At 48.4% G+C, this 22,265-nt stretch overlaps 1 protein-coding gene across 10 annotated transcripts in view; it reads left to right on the forward strand.

The window, feature by feature from the left end:
• The window catches only part of Pax2 (paired box 2), an 87,720-nt gene that overhangs the window by 59,455 nt on the left and 6,000 nt on the right, over positions 1-22,265 (forward strand). For all 10 annotated transcript variants that reach the window (XM_015494885.2, XM_015494890.2, XM_048807166.1 and 7 more), the window contains 2 exons: positions 8,054-8,229; positions 10,428-10,554. In XM_015494885.2, coding sequence (XP_015350371.1) covers positions 8,054-8,229; positions 10,428-10,554 — 303 coding nt within the window. The remainder of the gene's footprint in view (positions 1-8,053; positions 8,230-10,427; positions 10,555-22,265) is intronic.

Raw genomic sequence — 22,265 nt, forward strand, 5'->3', positions numbered from 1 at the left:
GAGATGTTACTCTTAGTCCAGCCTTATGTTAGGTCCCTAATGCAGTTACTGCCCCCAGAGGCAAGTAGTTGTGAATGGGCACAGCAAGCTTGAGATCAGACAGGCTGCAGCCACCCCCAGCCTCTCACCCTAGCAGTGAACATTTAGAAGCTGAGCTTGGTGAAGGATAGCAGGTGGTTTGCCAAGGTTAGTGGAATGGGCAGACCTGGTCTTGCCCCGAGCCAAAGATTTGAGCCAGATTTCTGAGGGCTTCTTCATGCCTGCCAAGGTTGGTTTGGGGTTCATGGTCAGGCCAGACTCATAGGTTGTCCAGTTTATCTGGGAGGCAATGGGGTTGTGTCATCTATCTCCTAGGACAAGCGGCATTCCACACTCTTTCCTCAGCCTGGCCCTCTGGGCCCCCTTTCAGAATGCTGTGGCATCTTAGCACCCCTTCCCTCCTCTCTCTCCCCTCACTCCCCCCTCATCCTTCCCCTACCCTGCCCCATCTTCCCTTCATCTTTTTTCCAGTCTCCCTCCCTCTCTCCTCATTCCCTCACGCTCCTTCCCTTCATTTTTCTTCCCTCCTCCATCCTCTCTTCTGCCCCCTCCTCTTCCCATTCCATCAATCCCTGTCTGGAAGGCACCCCAGCTCTGGGGAGTAGCCCCATTCCTCAGCGTCCTAAACCTCACTCCCTGTTCCCAATCAGATGGGAGGCCCTGGGTGGCAGCTCAGACCTCTGGGTCCTGCCTGCCTGCTGCTGCTGTGGGGGTGGGGCTGGGGCTGCACAGGCGGGCTGCCCTGAATGACAAGCGGGGATATTGATCGCATTCTGAACTCAGCCCAGCCGATAGAAGGTAATTAATGACTCCATTTGCCTCAGTACCGGGGAGAACAATTGAGTTTGAAACTGCAACAACTGGCAGCTGGGGAGACTGGGGGTCAGCCCTGGGGTGACCCCCTCCGAGGGGGAAGGTAGTGTGGAGAGGTGCCTAGGTGGAGAGGCCACGGCCCACCCACTGCCTCCACTTCCTCCGTGATTTTTTTTTTCTTCCCAAGCCACTTTTTGAGGTCATTTTCTGCCTGTGGATGAAGATTTACTTTCCCCAAGATTGTGTCTTGTCAGCTGCGTGATCTTGCGCATATTTTGGACCCTTCCTGAGTGTGTTTCCTCATTTGTAAAATTGAGCGAATGGCATCTTTTTTGTAAGTGCTCTGTGAGTTCTAAGGATAATGTGTGTGAAGTACCTCAAGCCTGCCTGGACACAGGAAGTGTGCAATAAACGATGGCCACATGGTGAAGACATGGGAGGAAGGCAAATTTGACCAAATAGAGAGCGCTTTGGAGTCAGACATCCTGTATTAGTTATAGGATGTTGGGCAAATCGTTTTGTTTCTCTGAGACTGTTACTTCAACTGAAAAAAATTTTGTTAAATAATAAGTGCCTCTAAAGTTGAACAGGTTTAATGAATATAGGTGAAAGCCCAGATAGTGTCAGTTGCCCCATAGACTAGTAGATATTTGTATTTGGGCTTAGAAAACTGAAGTTAGTACGTTTTTTTTGTTTTGAGGTACCAGGGATTGAACTCAGGGGCACTCGACCACTGAGCTACATACCAGCCCTATTTTGTATTTTATTTAGAGATAGGTTCTCACTAGGGCCTCCGCTAAGTTGCTGAGGCTGGCTTTTAACTCATTGATCCTTGTGCCTCAGCCTCCCAAGCAGCTGGGATTATAGGTATATGCCACCACACCTGACAGTGTGGTTTTTTGGTATACTTTTTAAAAGTTCTTCTCAAATGCCTAATCATACTTCCTGGGATTCAGTGGGCAGGCCCTGCTCATCTCATCCTGATTTTTTAAACATTGAGGGATCCTCATGCTTTCTGACTAAGGAAATAGCATCATTTCATTCTGTGTATTCCCACCACTCTACCTACCTGTTGGCCAGTGCTTGATCCCTATCTATACCTCTCTCTCTTTCTCTTTCTCTCTCTTTCTCTGTACTAGGAATTGAAACTGGGGGCTCTCTACCACTGAGCTGCATCCCTGGCTCCTTTTTATTTTTATTTTATTTTATAGGGTCTCACTAAATTGCTGATGCTGGCTGACCTTGAAATTGTGATCCTTCTACCCCAGCTCCCAAATCACTGGGATTATAGGTGTGCACCACCATGCCCAACCCCATCTATCCCTTCACCTTTGCAGTGATCACTTTGGAAATCCACAGAAGATGTAAATGCAGAAGAAATAATACTTATGTCCCTTGTCCTTAGCCTTAGACCAAGACATGGTGTTCAGTGACTACCCTCTTCCCTGAGCTGCTGAGACCTCTCTAGACAACCCCATTTATGATTGGCCAGTGCAAGGGTTCTGGCCTAGAGTGAAAGGTGTGAAGAGGGTTCTGCTCCAGGGCAACCCAGGAACAGATGGGGAGTAACTGAGAAGATCAGATCTTTTTATCAACGTTAAAAGACATTTTCTTTTCTTGGTGCTGGAAATTGAACCCAAGGCTTTTATTATGCTAAGCACATACTTGTGACTGAACTATACCCCCAGCCCCAAGACATTTTTAATAATGATTCTAGAAGTAGTACATGCTTATTGAACAAAGTCTGGACAACATGGAAAACTTAGACAAGAAGAGAATAAAAATTGCTTATGGAATCAGAGTACTTACGTCATAGGGTTGTTGGAAGGATTAAATGAGCTCTGAAGTCTGGCCATAGCATGTAAGAGGCTCTTGATACTTGTGTGCTGCTAGTGTAGATGGGCAGGGGGCAGAAGGAAGTAACACAGTCACCATGTTGGTGGTAGTTCTTTCAGTCAAGATGATCTTTGGTCTTATGTTCTGCCACAATGTTCTTTTTGTTTGCATGAAGTCTGGGGCCCCACTGCTGGGAGCCCCAGCTCTGGATGTTGGCTGTGTGGGCAGTGCTGTTGTCCACTGGTTCAGCCCACAGCTGTTTAACCAAGCACCTTTCCTGTGCCAGGCTCGATAGCAGATATGCCCTCGAGTCAGACATTTACCCTCACCTAATCTGCACCTCAGGTATTTTGAGCCTTAGTTTCCTCACCATAAAAAAGGAATTTTAATTCCTACTTACTTTGAAGAGTGATTGGGACCAAATAAGATAAGGTCTACAAAGACTGCATTAAGTACTAAGTGAATATGAAGTGATCAGAGAAGAAAATGTGAGCTTTAACTCAGCAGGTTGTTTAATTTAATTAATTTAATGTAATTATATCCTGTCAGTGTTCCAAAAAGGACTTGTGGTAGCTCACCCTCCTTGAGTGGGCTCACACTGGTTTGGACACAGCACCTAGACTGGGCTCCAGTCCCGAGAGTCTTGCTCCCAGTTGTGTGACCTTGGATAAGTAGCCCACCCACCTCACATTCACCTACCTAGTTTTCCTTACTATAACATGAAGAATTTGAGCCAGATGTCCCCTAATCATCTGGGCAGTCTGTACTCAGCCAGCACACATGCCACAGGTTTCAGCCTCAGTATAGAGAAGTGGCCAGGCAGAGAACTGGGGATGCCATGAGGAAGGCTGTGCCCAGATAAGGCCAGTGGCCCTCAGCTGTGGCCCTGAGTTTGACAGCAGCAGCAGCAGAGCACAGTAATTTAGAAGGCAGGCTCTGGAATCGAACAGATCAGGATTCAAATCCTAGCTATCATTTACTAGCTCCGTGGCCTTAGACAAGCTACTTAACCTCTCTGTGCCTAAGTTTCCTTATCTTTAAAATGGGTATCAGAGTACTTATCTCATCGGGTTGTTGGAAGGATTAAATGAGCTCTGATATCTGGCCATGGCATGTAAGAGGCTCTTGATACTTGGGTGCTGCTAGTGTAGATGGGCAGGGGGCAGAAGGAGAGCAGAGCCAAGTCCTCCACGGCTGGAGACAGTTATTCCAGCACATGGTCTCTTCCTAGCTCTATGGGGTCTTTCTAAACCTATAGCAGCCACATTTTCCAACCTCAACTTGAAAATATGGCCTAAGAGTAGGAAACAGTATCAGAAATAGGAATTGTTCCAGACAGAAACATATGGCCACCTTACTCTAGCCCTCTTGGTGTAGGGAGTACAAATATAGAGGGCTTCTCAGGGCCCTTTCCTTAAGCAGCCTCTGCCACCCACTTTGGTTGGCAGCTCTGATGCTCCAAGGCTAAGTTCTGCTCCTGAGAGCAATGTTCTTTGTCCATTGGCTTGAGGCACCATAGGTGGGCCAGATGGTGTTGTTCAGAGTGAGAAGGGCCTTCAGGGGACCCGAGTTGACGCTGTTTGAGGCTAACAGGCAGTGGGATGAGTGCAAAAGAGGAACAAGTCTACCAGGGACCTGATGCAGGAACTTCTGCATCCCCTGAAAGCCAGGGATGCATGGGACTTGCCTGACAAATGACCGAGTATCCTAGATGCCACAAGTCGGAAAGCCAGTTCTGAAACCTTCTTCCAGGGTCTGGTTATGAATGCCACCCAGGAAAGTCTCATTCATTCAATCAGTCATTTATTGAAGACCAACCATGTGCCATGTCTGGCACTGGAGCTATAGAAATGCATTAGTGATGATCCCTGCTCGCCAGCAGCTCACAGCCTGGCTCCTCAGCACTGGGGCTGTCAGGTGGGGAATCTTTCGGAGTGGATGTTATCTACTCCCACACATTCCCTCCCTGCCCACTCTGAAACCCAGATCCAGACCTCCATCTGCCTGCGCCTTTATTTTATCCCAACTTTGCCAGAGAGCCCTTCAACATGGGGGGCTAGCACCGTCTCTTCCTCTCCCTTACTGTCCCTCTGAAAATGCCACTCTGAGCTCTTTCTCCATCATCCTGGGAAGACCTGCCAGGTGGTCAGCACTGTCAACTGCTTCATTTTATTTTCCTTTTCTTTTCTTTCCGTCCTTGTTTTCTTTCTTTCCTTATCCTCCCCTGCTCCTGTCTTCTCCTTCTCCTCCTCCAACCTGTACCTCCCAACCCACCCTGTCCAGGCCCCAGGCTGCCCTCTGTAGCTGAACACCAGGCGTCAGCACAAGCAGGGCCAGCTGGTGTCATTCCTGCGCCAAGTGTCCTCACCCAACCAGTGCCTCCTCAGCTTCTGGTGTGGAAGCCTTCTTTCTTCTCCTCTCCCTTCTCCTGCTCTTCCTCTGCTTTGGACCTTCTCCTCCCAGAGCTTCAGCTCCTCGCACCTCTGACCCAGGGCCTCTCCCTCCCTTCCCCCTGCCCTTCCTACCCTCTCCCCTCACCTTACTTCCTTCTTCCCCTCCCTAGCTGAGGGCAGGGCATCACCCCCTCCTCTGGAGAGAGCCCCTGACAGCCTGTGGGACCTGTGGCTGAGTGGGGGGCTGAGTCCCTGTCCCCCACCAGTAGTGCCACTGCCCTCTCCTCACCCTGGGGCTCACCTCCTTGTCCCCCCATAACTTTCTTTGTGCTCCTTCCCCATTCATCATGACTGCTGCTTTCCCCCTTGGGAGTTTCTAGGCCTCCTCCAGCCTCTGCGCGGATTCTCTGCAGGCTTTCATCAGCCACTTTGTTGTTGTGCTCTCTAGCACCTTCTCGCTACCCACCGCCCCCCACCTTCCTTCTCCTCTTCTTCCTGCCTCCGCCTCCCAGGGCCACCTCTTCCTTCTGCTTCCCCTCCTGCCCTCCCCTTCCCTGCACTGCCGCCTCTGTAACCTGTCTTACCACCAGGGCCTGAGTGCACAAAAAAATAAATAAATAAAAAGGTCAGTGAGTGGAGGGAGCAGCAATAACCCCTAAAACAGTACTATCAGTGGAACATGATTGATCAATTGAATTCCATAGCGGCTGAAAAATGTGGGATTAAGTAGTGTATTATACGCACAATGAGTTGAGGCATGATGTTCATTTCAAGTTCATTTCGCCGGCCTCTGCCACCAGATCAGGCAATCAATAGGGGCAGCAGATATCATATATCACCTCTCTGCGGGCTGGGGAGAGAGCACCATAATCTCTCGCAAATTTAGAGTGACAGATTTGTCAAGATCTGAAGGGCCCCTGAATAAATGAAGGCAAAGAGACTCCTCCAGCCAGTGACCTGAGGACAAAGCTTCAGTTCAGCCCTTTACACACACACACACACACACACAGGCATGGGGTGAGACAAGCTACACTCAGGCATGTACGCAAACCTCAGAGAGGCAGGAATTGAATCCTGCCACACATATACATAGAAACACCCCCACACATAATGCATAAACAGGCTCACAGACAAATGCTCATTCTACTCCCTGGACGCAGTTGGTGACACTGCACTCACCAATACACAAAGACCCTCAAAGCCTCCCTTGGCCTTGGCAGCAGGGCTTCCCCAAAAGGTAGGAGGGCTCCAGGAAGAGAGAATTAGACACAATGGAACACGCAAATAGCTACAGTGAGTCAAATTAGGGTGATGCACATCCTGGTGGAAGAAGCAGTCACAGGAGAAATGGGCAACATGAGCTCCCGCTCTCATGTGGTCACATACATCCTTTCAAAAGGGTTCTTATTCTGTCACTTAAACGCACAGAGACCCTTATTTATCCAGATGTTTATTATATACAAGTGCACACACGGCGAATACTCACAAGAGGGAAAAATAAATATTTTGCACACCCCAACTCACACACAGAAATGCCTACACCCTCGAAGACTGAAAACTATTCCACACAGAAGAAGTACAACTACCAGATTTTGTGTCCACAGGGAGTATAGGCAGACTATCAAAGCTGCCTCTGCCTGCCTCCGACTTGATCTTGGTCTTGCTTTCTCATATTTTTCTCCCTCTCTCTTACCCGCCCCGCCCCTCACACACACACTTTCTTCGCTTTCCCATCTTCTCCAGAGTAGAGTATGGAGGGAAGATAGGAGATCCCTTTAGGAAAGCAGAGCCCCATGCTCCATCTGGAAGGCCAGCCAGGGAGGATGGCTGCAGGTTGAGGTTAATCAATATATAATATTTTCTATGGTCTCCCAAATGATACTGTACGGTGTTACTGTATATAATGCAATATTGATTATATCATATCATATAATCACCTATAAACTGATATATATAACAGTCCCAGAGGAATACCCTGGGGACTACAGCATGGGCTGGCTCCAGGCTCAAGGCTTCTCAGCTTGTCTTGGGCTAAGGAAGCCAAGGAGTGACTGGGGAGTTTCTGGGTCAGGGTTCGGGAGAGGCATTTGGTCCACATACACTTTCAAAGCTCCAAGAGACCTGGAAGGAAGGGACAGAGGAGGCAGGGATAACAGCGTGGTGATAATACCAGGTTTGACACAGAGACAGGACTGACCTGTGGCCCCTAGGGAGCAGACACCAGTGGGATACCACCAGCCCTTCTTTCATGGAACAGATCTAAGCTGCCTGTGGAAACCCACAGCAAGTACCAGGTGACCCAGGAGCTGGCTCCTGATGGAGGCCAGAACCAGAATTCTCTAGGGGAAAGTGGCCAGGACACAGCAGCAAGCACAGGTCTCTGTGGTCTACCCACGTGATTGCTCTGAAGCCCACGTGACTCCTCTTTCCTCCTGCTTGGTCTCCAGCCCTGCCCAACCCAACCTGAGCCAAATACCTTAGTTTTGCTCTCAGAGCCCCTCCTCCCTCAGGGGGCAGTTAATTACTTCACCCAGTCTCTGCGTTACACTCGGCCTGAGAGATTTGATGATTTTCAACCCTTGGAATCAGTGGAACTGAAATTCATCTTGGAGCCGAGTTCAATTCTCCACAGGCTCAGTAACACGGATCTGAGAGCCAGCTCCTCCCCTATGCTCTCCCAGGCTGGGGAACAGAGGGGGGGCCCAGGAAAACATACCCTGGGAGACAGCCCTCTCTTGCTCCACCTCTACCCAGTCCTTCCTGCCTCCCTTTCTCTTCCCAGCTTCTTTAGGTTCTGGCTTCCTTAGCCAGACCTCTGAGGCAGCCCCTTTCAATCTATGAGCTGGAAGTAAGGGGTTCTGGCAGGGATGCAGAGCCCTGAGGGCCAGAGCCAGGACCCACCCATTTTGTCCCCTCTTCCTGGGCTTCTGCTGGCCTGATGCTAATGCCCTGAGTATCCCTGTGTTTCTCAGATGTGTCTGAGGGCTCGGTCCCCAATGGAGACTCCCAGAGTGGTGTGGACAGTTTGCGGAAGCACTTGCGAGCTGACACCTTCACCCAGCAGCAGCTGGAGGCTTTGGATCGAGTCTTTGAGCGTCCTTCCTACCCTGACGTCTTCCAAGCATCAGAGCACATCAAATCAGAACAGGTGAGGAAGGAGCTTCCTACTTGCAGAAGTGGAAGGGAACTGAGCAGAACAGGGCCTCCCAAGAACTCACACCGAACACCCAGCACCGCATGTGCTCACGGGAGGCACCGTGTGTGTGCTGCATAAACATGCTCACACAAGGACACTGGGATATAGTTAAGAAAAATCATTGTGGTATGCAGTAAATAGAAATGATAAGTTCTGGGTGCAAGGTTACCCAGAAAATCTTCTCCCTTTTTTGCGCCTCAGTTTCCCCATCTATGTAGGGGGAAGGGCTTCAATGTATGGTCTATCAGGTCCCTTCCAGCTCTACCATTCTGTGGCCCTGTCCCGGGCACCCAGGAATGCCCTCTTGCCATGTCCTTTGCCTGTCTCCTTCAAGGGTCCTACAGAAAGTCTGTGCAAATCTGTGGAGCTCCTCTTTCCCAGGGTCAGGAAGAGAGCCCACCTGTGCCTGGCTCCTGTTTCCAGCCATTCAGTGTGATCCCTGCCCTGACACCTGACACCTCCTACAGAGAGCAGACCAAAACCCAGCATGGGATGCAACATAAACACATTAGCCAAACACACCACACCGAAACATACTTCTAACTCTTCACATTTTACAGTTGCTTACCCACCACCACTGTCCACTTGCTCCCTTTCCCCCAGAGCCCACAGTCCTTATCCATAACCCCAGCAGCCCCATGAAGCCATGTTTAGCACACACCTCCGCCCACATACCAGTGTAATCCCTAGTGCAATCACCCACACACAAGGCACACAACCATCCCTCCCATACATAGCCTAGGCCAGACTCACGCCTGCAACACAGTATAGCCTGCCATGCTTGCACACGTGCATGCACACACACGTGCATGTACACCCACACAAGTGTACATCCATGAAGACTCACAGTCTCCACACAGCACAGTTCTACTCTAAGACTCCAACAGCTCCTAGCCACTCGCCTTTCTCCCCGCCCATCCTTTCATCCCATAAGCTGTTTGTCTTCATAAAACAAAAATCAAAAGTCTTTTTAAGGTGCCCTGAGCCATAAACCAACAAAGGAGGAGCCGGTCGAGGCGGGCGGCTCGGTGCACCCTCCCTGAGTCCCCGGCTGTATTACAATGAATAACCTTTATTTACTTTCATTAGACTATTAAACACCAGCACAGTCATTTTTCCCCCTGAAACTCGGAGCAGGGCCCATAAAGCAAATCCGAAGCCTAATTGAGTTCATTTTAATTTCTCTCCGATCACAGCGAATTACTCTGGTGATAAATCAGGGGGCAGCTTCACCCCCAGTAGAAGGCCTAATTTGCAGCTAATTACAAAACTGATTTCTACAGGAAGATCAATACGAGAAGGAATTGGAAATGACGAGGCAATCCCGTCCAGCCAGGGAGGGGAGGGGGTCCTCTGGGGGGGCCAGGAAGCGGAAGGGAAAAAAACGGACCCGAAAGAGCAGAAAATCAGTTTTAATTTAACGTAATATTAATCAGAGCAACTTTTCCTGCTTTGTGCAAGCTCCTGGTCTGCCCAGCTCCAGGGTCTGGCTTGGCGGTGGCTGCAATAAAAAGGCAATTACCCGAGTGTTTCGGGCAGGACACCCTTTCAGAGTCAATGACTGGCCCCCTCCCACCCTTCTGTTAGCCATGTGGACTCTCCCCCTCCCCAATTTCATACCCCAGTGCACAGGCAGAGAGCGAGGGGCCTGTGGGGCTGCCTTTGTTTGTTTTTAAAAAAAGGGGCGCCCATACCCTATCAGCCAGCCCACCAGTGCCAGGCTGGAGGTCCCACTAGGCCCTTCCCCAACTGCTGCCTCTGCTGTCATGTCAAGGTTCGCCCCTCCTCCCATAGGGTCCCCACCCCAGGAGGATCTGAACACCTCATGCCTCTCAGCAAGGAGATTCCCCATTGCTGTACTTCCCTTGGGGTTTCTTAGGCAGGTGGTGCTAGAGAAGACTAAAGGGCACAGGGAAAACTACCCACAATGGGTAGGTGGCACCTCTGGCTCACCATGTCAGGTCTACCCCACCCTCACAGAACTCCCCATCACTGCAGTGTCTGCCCCTCCCAATCCCCCCCTCCCACCCGGCTATCTCCTTCCACCCCATCTGGGAGGGCTCCCCGTTCCTCCTTCCCATCTGCACACCGAGCCCTTTCTCTGTGTGTGCTCATCAATAGAGAGCTGTCGCTTTTCTCTCTCCTCCCAGGGGAACGAGTACTCCCTCCCAGCCCTGACCCCTGGGCTTGATGAAGTCAAGTCGAGTCTATCTGCATCCACCAACCCCGAGCTGGGCAGCAACGTGTCAGGCACACAGACATATCCTGTGGTGACTGGTAAGGGGGCTTCTGGGAGGGTGGGGGTTACTCAGCCCATGCCATCTGGGGCCCAGTGTGATAAGTGGGCCTCCTGCCATGGCATCTGGAGAGAAAGCCTTCAAAAATCAGGGTGCTTCCTAAACAGATGTGTGCAGATGTGGGGAGAAAACACGGTGGTCAAAGGGTCTGGACTTCAGCCTAGAAAGGTGGAAACTAGGGGCTTGCTTCCCATTCTCTCTGCCTGTTTTCCTGTCCTCCCTCTGTCTTTTCTCTTGTCTCCCCCAAGGTGTCCAGACCAAGCCTCTTGTAAGGATTGTGCAGAAAAATGCAGAGGGTAATAGGACAGGCTGTTGAGAATGGATATCATGGGTGCCCAGTATCCAGTCTCTACACTTCTCTGTCCCCAAGGCTCCTAGGGGATCCACTTTCCTCACCCTCCAGGCAGAACAGGTGGCTGTGGCTTTGGGCTTGAGCTGCAGAGGAGCACAATTATCACAACCTTTCTCTTGCTTCCTGGAGAAGTCACTGAGACCAAGGCCAAGTAGGGTCACCTGCAGGGGGAAGGGCACTCTGACCAGGAGCCCCCATGAATCAGGAGCCACAGAGGCAGCTGGAGTGGTCATGAAGGGGAGGGCCAGCATATGAAGTTCCAGGTTGCAGAGTTGTAGGCTACAGAAGACTCTTGGCACTGCAAAGGGTTTCCAGGCCAGGAGACTGCCCAAGTGGGAGAGACACACATTGAGGTGTTATTAAAATTCACCTAATTATTCTGGAGACACTAAAGCCAATGTGCCGTTTGTTCCTTGGGAGACAGAATGATTGAGAAGGGTCTCAGTGGGGATTGGGAGACACTGAGGCGTTACCTGCCGAGTGAGTAGAGGAGGCCTAGGGACCTGGCAGCAGGGATACAGGCAGCCAGCATCACAGCCAATAGCCAAAGACAGGGAGCAGGGGTGGCCCTGCTATAGGACAGGGCCTGGTTGTGACTTAGAGCTGATCTGAGCTTGGCTCAGGTTGACATGGGTTTGGAGTAGCCACCCAGCCTCCTGTTATTAGCTTTCCCAGGCCTTATTGAAGGGGTGTCCTGGTACACCTGCGTCCAACCTATAAGAAGTTGCAGTCTTTGGCTATGGGCTCAGTGGCTGAGTTCTAGAAGTGCTGCAGAGGTGACTTTTGGGAGTGAGGACCTTAGCTGTGCCAGCTGAGTCAGGACATAGCCTATATTAACTGGCCTTCAGCATGAGCCCTCTGTAGCCCAACTTGGGAGCTCTCTGACCCACTGAATCTTCTGACCCAGGCCAGACCACCTTTTTGGTCAGTGGTCACTTCCCAAAGGTGGCCCACTCCAGGCAATTGGTGAAAGAGTGTGCAAGAAACTTTTCTCTAATCCCAGCACACTTCCCTATGCTCAAGGCAACAGTCTAAAAGGCAGGGACTTCCTAGAAGGGTGAAGATGTGGATCTTCAGGGCAAGGGCTCCTGCCGCAGGGGACACTGGGAATGGTACAGAAAAGTGCCTCCACCTTGAGCAGCCCCCACCCACCTCCCCCCATGGCCCTGGAACAGTCCCAGCTCAGCCTGGGAACATCTCCGGCTGATCCATCTGGATCCAAGTGTGAGAAAAGTTCATTTCAGACCCAGCTTGACATTCCCAGGTGGCAAGTTAGCACTAACATCTCAATCTGTATGCGACATTTCAATCAAGCGAGGAGTAACAAAAGCAGAACCATTAACATTCGGAGCTGTTCACCAGTGGTAATGACGGGGAAACTCGCTCAGAAACTGGAAATTACCAAAAAGAGAAAAGTGTGTGGAAGGATGGGGGAGGGGAGGTGGAGTTGGGGGCAGGGAATGATTTTTTTCACACCAAGATCCAATGTTTGGATTAATAGTGCTATTACCAGAGAAAGGGCTGCAGATTATGCTCATTCTTAAAATGTTTTTTCTGGCAATTAAATGACTGCAGCTATTGATCTTTGTTGATTTTATGTCCTCCTAATTTGCATAATCTATTAAAGATGAATGATTCATGATGTGTTTATTATGGGGACAAATAGAATTTGCTGGAAGTACTGTCAAGGTGAGAAACTGGGCATTGCCCAGGGACTTGGTAGGCCATCTCAGAGTGGCTTTCGGGCAGGACTCTGTGGGGAGCAATGAGCAATAATGCAAGGACACCCAGGAGAGATGGACTTTAGGTGAGTTCTTCTAGAAAGATGTCGTTGGCATCTGTGAGAACTAGGCTCCAAACAGGGCTGGGGTGTGGGAGAGGTTCTTGGTATATTTGTAGAATTTCCCCTCAAATGTTCTTTAAAAACTTATTTCATAGGAGAATACTAAGGACTTCAGTGGTGGAAGGGAAAGGGAGGCCCTTTCTGGTAGGCAGGTGATTGTGGGCAGGTGGGTGCTGAGGTAAGGAAGCAGCAAGATCATCCTGTGCCCACAGCCTGGCTTGGATGTGCCAAGGTGTTCAAGGAGCCCTCTTTATCCCCGACATCACAGCTCTCAGCTCATCTTTCTCCCCCAGTACAGCCAGCAGAGGCCGCAAACCTCTGGGGATGGGTCCTGAGGGAAATGGCCCAGTAAGGCCTTGGCCCAACCTGAAAAGCAGACCTTATTGATATTCCTGCTGCCTCCTGGCACTGGAGGCTGATTTCAAACTTCACCAGCCACTTGATGCAGCTGTTCCACAAGGTCAGGACTGAGAGGAGAGAGGAGCCTGCACTATTGTGTGGAGGGGAGAGTGGGGCCCAGTGGGCCAGGACAGAGCTAATCACATTGCAAGCAAGGGTGGCCGCCAGAGGCTAGGGCTCAGTCCGATAGCCTCCCCCACCCGCTCTTCCATCATGGAACCAAGGCGAGAGACTGATTTTTCAGAGTAGTGTTTGCAAGTTCTGCGGAGATTTTAATTTCACTGCATCACAACTCAGCAAGCTGCCAAGTCAAGCTGGTTATTTAAATTTATCACCCACTCTCCCTTCCGCCGCTGGGCTGCTCTAGCTCGGCGGCATCTCTTCTCTCCAGCCCACTGCTCTAGGCTGCTGGTCTGGAACGGAGCCGAGTCTCTCCTAAGTGATAAGGAAGAAGAGACCTGCTAGATGAGAGAATGGGCCGGGGGCACTCTGGCCCAGGCTTCCTCAAGTTGGCAGCCTGCTGCTGCCTTCCACCACCTTCCTACTCTTGCAAGAGACCCTGCAGGGGACTGCCACTAACCCCTCAGCAGTTCCAGGACCATTTGGGTCAGGGCCTCTACAGTGAGAACTGTGGCTGCATCTTAAAGTCTCCCATCACTAATAAAAATGAGAGCCTGTCTTCCACATGACTTTCTCACCTTACCCTCACCCTACCTGGGCCTGGCCAGGGCTGTAGTGATGGAGAGCCTACAGAGAGACCCTGGCAGCAATGTTGATCTGAGAAAAGATGAAAACTAGTTTTAGAATTCCCAAAGTTACTGGAGATGTTTTGGAGCATTTAGACTCCTTTGGCTTGGGAAAGTACAGCTGGGAGGAGAGAGCAGGCTTCCTACTTTGGACCCGTATGAGCCAAGAGGGTGCTAAGGGAAGTCAGTGATTATACAGCTCCATGCTCATTATTTTTTTATTTTTTTAATAGTTTTTTTTAGTTGTTGATAGACCTTTATTTTATTTATTTATATGTGGTGCTGAGAATCAAACCCAGGGCCTCACACACACCAGGAAAGTGAGTTACTGCTGAGCCCCAGCCCCAGCCCTCTATGCTCATTCTTGAAGCTGAGGAACACACCTGTCCCGAGCCGCTGCACAGAGTGGGCTTCACTGGCCTCTAGTGGGCATTGCTGCCAAGCATTGGGAGAGCCTTGTATAGTGTAGGTTTCACCTCCCTCATTTTAGTGTCATAGAGGTAATGGAAGAATGAGGTAGATGTCCAGAAGCCATCCACCAAGGCAAGCTAACCTTGGCCGAACATGGCTGGGTAAAACATAACACAAAATATGTTAATACACAGCCAAACCTCACTTTCTGGTGCCAGAAAAGTCAATGCCAGAGCAGTATGTGGGAGACTGCTGGTATCATGCTGGAGGGAGACCCTAATTAGGGGAAGTTGGGTTTGTAACACATTTGATGGGAAACATGACCTTGGGCTCAAGAGAAGCAGGAAGCTAGAAACTGAATATTACCCTGTATAAAGTCAGAGACAGAAGATAAACAACTCTGTCCAGGAAAGTACAGACCAATGGCCCAGGAAAGCAAGGGATGGAGGGGGTTGGGGGGAGATGTCACCATAAGAAATAAAGACCCCAAGCCTGAGCCTGGATCAGAATCCACATTTATGCAATGAGTGTGTTGCAGGAACCCCAAGCCAAGAACTTATATTAAAAATTTTCCAGGATAGTAACCCACTCGGAAATCCCAGCAGGAATGCTGCTGGCAAACCTTCTTTATCAGGCTGGGGATGTGGCTCAAGCGGTAGCGCACTCGCCTGGCATGCGTGCGGCCCGGGTTCGATCCTCAGCACCACATACAAACAAAAGATGTTGTGCCCACCGAGAACTGAAAAAAAAAAAAAAAAAAAAAAAACCTTCTTTATCAGGACCTTTTACAATCCAGGGCCCAAGGAACTCCCACAAAGAAAAAAAATAATCACAATTAAAGATGAGCTCACCATAAAAATTACACATCCCATGTGAATGCCAACTATCATAAGTGAAAGTTAGCCAAAGCAATACATAGGAGAAATAATACCCCCAAGAACTGGAGATCATAGAATTATCCAAAAGCAACTATAAATTAAGCATGTTTAATATCCTAGAAAGGATCAAAAAGAGGTATAAGTTTTGCCTTTATCACAGAACCAGGGTCCCTTCCTCACCACTGCCCAACAAGTTGTGTGATAATGGAGATCAAAAAGGACCAAGAATGAAGGCCACACCTATAGCTCATTGTTTTGGGGACTTGGAGGAACTCAGAGAGTTGAGCCTCAGGCAACTCTGAGAGTAGAGCCTGTGTTCTTTCTTATCCAAGCTCCCAGACTGCTAGTCCTCAGCAGAGAATCTTAATTTTTCTTTGGGAAAATGTCTGAACATTGAAGAGTTAGGGACAAGGACAGTGTTTTCTTCCCAGTGTGTGGTGATTTTTTTTGGGGGGGGGGGGACAGTTTACACCCCCACCATGGCAGGAGGAAGGTGCTTTTGTTCCAGAGCTAGGGAGAAACTTCTCTTAATGCCTAGAGACTGCAACTCTGATGGAAGCTCTAAGGTCCAGGGGGATCTGTGGATTCTGTGCAGGAGGGAAATGCCCAAGGCAGGGAGAACAGCAGAGGTGCTGATCTCCTGGAACCGGCAAGTTTAAGCAGAGGTGGGGAGGCGGGTGAGCCAAAGTTCAAAGTTGAGCAGCATCATTGGCCCCCTGTATCCTGGAGGCCAGGGAAAGGGATATGGGCTCAGCTTCAGAGAGAGGGTGTCAACTCTCAGCAGCCCCAGCTTCGACTCCTTGCCCCCATCTGCAATGAGCAGCAAAGTGGCCTTTTAGCAGATAGAGGTGTGGACCCTGGGAAACCTCCTCCTCCTTCTCAGGGAGTCCTGAGGACCTCCAGGAACCGCCTCTTTCCTGTAGTTAACAACCCCCTTCCAATGCAACTGCATTTCCCTCCATAAAACACTTAGCCCTTGGCCAGCCCCTCAGGGGAGGAGAGGGCAATAAAGGCCAAGAAGTGTTTCTGAAGGAGGCTGGGAGTCTCCTAGTCTTGTCTGTCGGCTCAAAGCCCCTGATTAGCTGGAGGAATTTAGGGCACACACATCAGAGTTCCTCTCCAACCTTGAAAGGGGAGGGTGAGGGCAACTTGGGACATGTGGCAAGGCAGAGGCCAAACCAAGATAGAGGGCATCTCCTCTGCACCCATGGGCCCCAGGTCCTTCATTTAGGCTAAGAATACCCAAAGAGAAGAGGCTGTCTTCCTCCAGACATCCCTGAGGCCTCCAGACACATCCCCAAGGACCTACAGCCCCCAGATCTCACTCTGATTTAATTATAGGGGCATTTCCATAGCAATGAGACATTGACAGATATTGCGGGTGCCCTGGGCCTGCAGCCTAGGGAGTTATTTGATCAGGACCTTTTCTCTCCTCCTTTATCCAATCCACCTCTAGAGAGAAAGGATGTTGAAAAGAAGAGGCACCAACCCATTCTAGAACTATGGACAGCAGTCAACTTTGAGCAGAATGAAAACTGTACCACCCCTACCTCCAGCCCCCATCCCACTCCACCCCACATCCCTGTCTGTGTCTACCAGCCAGCCCAGCAATGACCAACTGCCCTTCCCAGGGTAGAGCAGCATGCAGGCTGATAATGGGGTTACCCAGAGGAGGAGAGTCACAGGGAGGATGAAGAAGGGATGAAAGGTTTGGGGGCCTTTTAGTAAAGATGCAGTTCTGTGGTCTTCTAAGCCCAAATTTGGACCATACCCTGGTCCTTTCTTCCACTTCGTCCTTTCATCTCTCCTCCCGCCACCTCATCCATGAGACCCTAGAGGCAGAGCCCTCCAAATGGACTGCTTTTTCCTTCACAGTAGTCTTAATTCATTTAGAGGTCAGGGAGAGAGGCCAGTCTGAATTTGATCAAAATATTTTCGTTCAACAATGCCCAGCACCACAAAATTTTTTAAAAATTAATAATCTTTAAGTGTCTATAATAGCCAACTCAGGCTAAAAAAGGGTTGTGTCTGAGCACACTGGACACTGCTTTTGTGATTTGCTAGGTGAGAAGGAACTTCTCAGCTGCTATAGATGCTGTTTAGAGATGCTTGGGGTGTCCCAAAGAGTCCTGCAAAACGGGGATCCTCCAGCACCAAGACCATTTACTCCATTATTTGGCATGTTCTAAGAAGAAAAGGAAAGTAAAATCCACCACCAACCCAATCTTTTCTGAATTACCAGAAATTCTCAATAGTGGTGTCAGAATGAATGTTACAGGTATAAACTGGGAACAAGGACTCAGAAATGTCTTGGTAGCCTCAAAGCCATCTAGGCAAGACCCCCAGAGAGCCAGCCACCCCCAGGTGACAGGAAGACCCCTCCTCCTCCTTCCTCGGGGTTCTCAGAATCCCTTCTTCCCCCACTCTTAGCTGTAGCCTCAGGACAAACGAGCCAGTGCTTTTTTAACCCTGAGCTTTGGAAGGCAGCTCTGCCACTATTGTCACTTCTGAGAGGGCTTTGCGTGCCTTCAGCCTGGAATCCTCCCCTCTTCTCCCTGGTGGCGGCTGGGCTGGCAGGCAGGGAGGGAGGAAATCCTGCAGTGGCTCCGAGAGCAGACTAATGCTCCAGCAGCTTAAGTGGCCGTTTTCCTTGGGATTAGGGTTTCACTTACACAGAGCGCCTGAAAAACGCTGCGCTTTCAGAAGGATTAGAGCTGACAATTCAGTGCTCTCAGAGAACAAAATAAAGCCAGAGAGGAACTGGGAGACCTGGAGTATCAGGAGACTGTGCAAACAGGCTTAACCTCTGCCCACCCAGCATGAGGGTCTCTTATGTGCTGAGCCCATCCGTGAGCCTGGGCCCAGTCGCCTAGGTACCAGCACCTGTCCAGCTCTACTCTCCATTTTTGACTTGCTGATGGAGCCAGAGAAGGCAGCATCAGGAAGTGAATGGAGGACAGCACTGGAGATTTCTTCCCCCTCCCTGAGCCTAGTTTCCTCTTCTGTAAATCAGGGAGTTGGCCTAGGGGATGATGGATAGTCAAGTTCCCTTTGAGCCCTTTGAAATCGTCCTTCTTTCCATTGCTCCCTAGTCTTATCCCAGGATCTTGAGGTCACAGCTCCATCCTTGGTCCAGCTGAGTTAGAAGGAAAAATCTCCCATGAGGCCCTGGACCAGTCACCTCGACAGCTGTGTGCTAAGGGAAACAGGGCTGGGAACAGGATGACTGGTTGTGTCCAGCTGTTTGGTGGTCAAGGATCAGACCTCACTTAGCCCATGCAGATCCAGGCAGCATCCCCATCTAGGACACCCCAGGGACTAAAGGTCCAACTGTCAGTGGGCTTCAAGATCAGCCAGAGCAACCATCCTGAGCTGTGGGCACAGCCCCCTCTGCTGGAACTTCGAGCCTCCTGTTTAATGTGGGACCAAAACAGAGCCAGGGCCAGGGATCTTCACTCTGGCAGCTGTGTCCCAGGGGACAATCCTTGGGAGGATTTGGAAATGAGAAATAAAAATAAAAAACATGAAATATGTAAAAACCCTTTCCCTTTCCTCTTAAAGCACCTTTTACAGATTCAAATTGTTACTTTAGTGTATTATATATAACTTGGATTGGTCATAAAGGGCCATAATGATATAGCAAATATAAAGGTAGGGGATATTTAGGCAGTAATTACAAATTTAATAACTGTATTATTGTAAGTATTATAAATGTTTGTGTCAGGTGCAGGCACAGATTGCCAACCTCGAAGAAATCTAATGTCTTCATTTTTGCCACCTTATGAGAAGGAGACAAAACTTGAGGATAGGATAGTAAAACAAGAGTTATGTTTTCTGGCCTTAGGGTCCTCCACAGTGTCAAGTGGATAGCAAAAGTGCTCATTTTCAGAGAAAGATGCTGAGGAAACGCATCTCTAAACGCATGGGATATAACTTTTGCTGTATAAATCTGTGTCTAATAAGTCATGTTGCCAAAGCCATCACGAGCAGCAGTTTCTGCTTCTTGGGCAGCTTTCTCTTTATTATTTCCTCTGTCTTCTGAGTGCTGACATTTGCTAGGACTTGAGATAAGCCTCCCTGCTACTCCACATTTTGCTGTTTTCTTGTTGTTGCTGTTTGTTATTTGCTGGGGATTGAACCCATGTCCTTGTATATGATAGGCAAGTGCTCTACCACTAAGATACATTGCCAGCCCACACTGTGCTGTTTTCTGTATGATCTTGTTTATTGCTATCATTCAAGCAATTGCAAGCAAATCAGCTTCACCAGAGGTTCTCTTGATTTTTTTTTATAAATGCTGATTATTAATCTTTGAGTCATGAATACATCTGAACTATCTACCTAGAAAGATATGCATGTATAATGTCTATAACATTTTATAAATAGCTTTCTATAGACCCCTGAAATGCATCTATGGGTCATTTCAGGCTATGAGCCCCAATTGAAAGCCCCCACTGTAAAAAATGAAAGAAGCTTAGACATGCAAGAAACAAGCAATGGCAGGATGTTCTCATATAGGAAGGATTAGTTTGGCATGATCCTAGGTTACTTTCCTGGACTAAATACCTAGGTCTACAGTATTTGAGAATAGCATTCCAAAATCACTTCCCAAGTGTACATACAGTTTGCTTTGTAGTCTAGGTTCTATTGTCTACTAACTGTGAATCTTGGACATATCTCCTCTGGGTTTCAATTTCTCATCTATTAAGTAGGGATTAAAAACAGGTCATCATAGGTTTTATATAAGGATCAAATGAGATAATATAAAATATCAAGGACAGAACTTAGCATATTGTAGGTACTCAGTGAATGCTGTGGAACCTAGGTATAAGGAAAAATATAACTCTGGCCTTGGATCTTATACTTGACAAAGCAGCAAATTATCTGATAACTAAAAATTTCCAATTTCTTAATAAAGTCTCTCACTTTGCTTTTCTCTGTATTTGTAAGAGAGGCTGCTCTTAGATTCTCCAAAACAGTTGATTTGCTCTGGCCCATTTGCTAAGGAATGTCTGACAAAAGTGCACTGTCTGATTCAGATGTGGTGATTGCTGTAGAAATTGGCTTTAGAATCTTCAGGGACTCTGCAGTTGAACTGAGAAGGCATCCTCATCCAGTACAGTGCATCTAACAGTTTTGAGTACTTTAAAATTCTCAGCTACTACTGTTTCTTGAAGAGCCTCTTTGTTGTTTTTTTTTTTTTTTTCAGAAAACTCTCAAAGGAGATTAATACTGCACCCCATGGAGTTTTATTACAGACCTTTCATGTCAGTTATTTATTCTTTGTGTCCCTTTTTTTTCTTGTCTCATCTTAATGACAGCATGATGGTATGAGACTTGCCTGTCAGGTGACTTCTTTTCCTTTTCTTTGGCTCTTTGGGGGATTATCTGGCTGCATGTTGTCATTAAAGGCAGTGTGGCATAGATATGGCTTCAAACTTTGGCTCCACCACTTACTAGCTATGTAGCTAGAGGAAAGTCATTGTGCCTCTCTCTGCCTCCATTTTCTCACCTTTAAAACAAGGCTGTTAAACTAATCATCTGGAAGGTTCTTGTCTTTAAAAGCTTAGAAAGCAAGTAGCAACATGAAAGCCCCATTCTCTCTTAGTAACATGTGAGTTTTTATCCATTTGTGATTCCTGGTGATGTTTTCATATTACTGGCATTGTCAGTGAGCAAAGCAAATACTTTACTGCTTCCTGTCTCCTGTTGGATAGCACATATTTTATAACTGTTCCATTCTGCAGTGTAGCCATTTTCTCCTGTTTCTCAGTTTTTGTTTGTTTGTGTAAAGGAGGTGGCTGTGCTGTCTTATAGAGGGTTTTGGTTTTGTTTGTTTGTTTGTTTGTTTGTGGTACTGGAGATTGAACCCAGGGGCACTCTACCACCAAGCTATATCCCCAGCCCTTTTTATTTTTTATTTGGAGACATGGTCTCTCTAAGTTACCGAGGCTGGCCTCAATCTCATGATCCTCCTACCTTGAGGCAATCTCAAGTTTCTGGGATTACCCGTGTGCACCACTGCACCCAGCCCATCTACAGTTTTAGAGTCTGTCTTCGCTCCTGTCTGTCCATCATTCTAGTACTGCATCATTGTAGTACTGCAATACCAGGTGCTCCGTGGATCCTCCTTGCACAGGTTCCATTACTCACTTATATTCCCACACTAAAGGAGACTTGCTCAGAGATTGCTGCTGGGCAAATGGTATGATGATCTTAGTAATTTGAAAACTTCCTGCAATATGTGTTTTTCATTATTGACAATGGTGTTCCAGAGGAATATATGGCTCTGGGAAGAGTTTGGTCAATTTTTTCCTGCTCTTCAGGTGTCACCTGTGTACTAATGAAGCCATTGAAAGTGCTTTGTATGCAGCGGCTTGCACTTTTGTTGGCTCAGGGGTCCTGAACAGACACCTCTTTGTAGTGACAATGATGTGACAGAATGGAGCACAGCTGTATGCCAAACGCTAGGAAGCTGGAATGCTTTTTCCATTGTGGGCCTCTTCTCTCACATTTTAAAAACTGCTGCCTAGTGCTTCCCAAATTCAGTTTTTTAAAATAGAATTTGGAAATGTGCCTTATAATTAATAGTTTAGTATGTGACTTTCAGCAAGCTAGCTGTACCACTTTTTCTTTTTTTGGGAGGGGGTCAGTGCTGAAGATTGAACCCAGGGCCTTGTACATGCAAGGCAAGTACTCTACCAACTGAGCTATATCCCAAGCCCAATTTTTTCACTTTTTTTTTTTTTAAAAAAGAATTTAACCTTTATTTTATGTATTTGTTGTTGTTTATTTGTTTGTATGTGGTGCTGAGGATTGAACCAAGAGCCTCACCCATCCTAGGCAAGTGTTCTACCACTGAGCTATACCCCCAGCCCCTGGCTGTACCACTTTGCAAAAGAGAAAAAGGAATAAACTTTGCAATAGAAATGCCTCTGGGTTAGTTGGGGACAGCTTTCAAGTCACCCAGCTTTTCTTCTCTCTCCTGAAGCTTGGGAGGAGATTTTCTGACAAAACCTTAGATTTTGAGCAATTCATTTGCAACAGGTTGTGAGAACCATG

This window comes from Marmota marmota, unplaced genomic scaffold (genome assembly GCF_001458135.2).
Source record: "Marmota marmota marmota unplaced genomic scaffold, marMar, whole genome shotgun sequence".
In the NCBI taxonomy this organism is placed as follows: domain Eukaryota; kingdom Metazoa; phylum Chordata; class Mammalia; order Rodentia; family Sciuridae; genus Marmota; species Marmota marmota.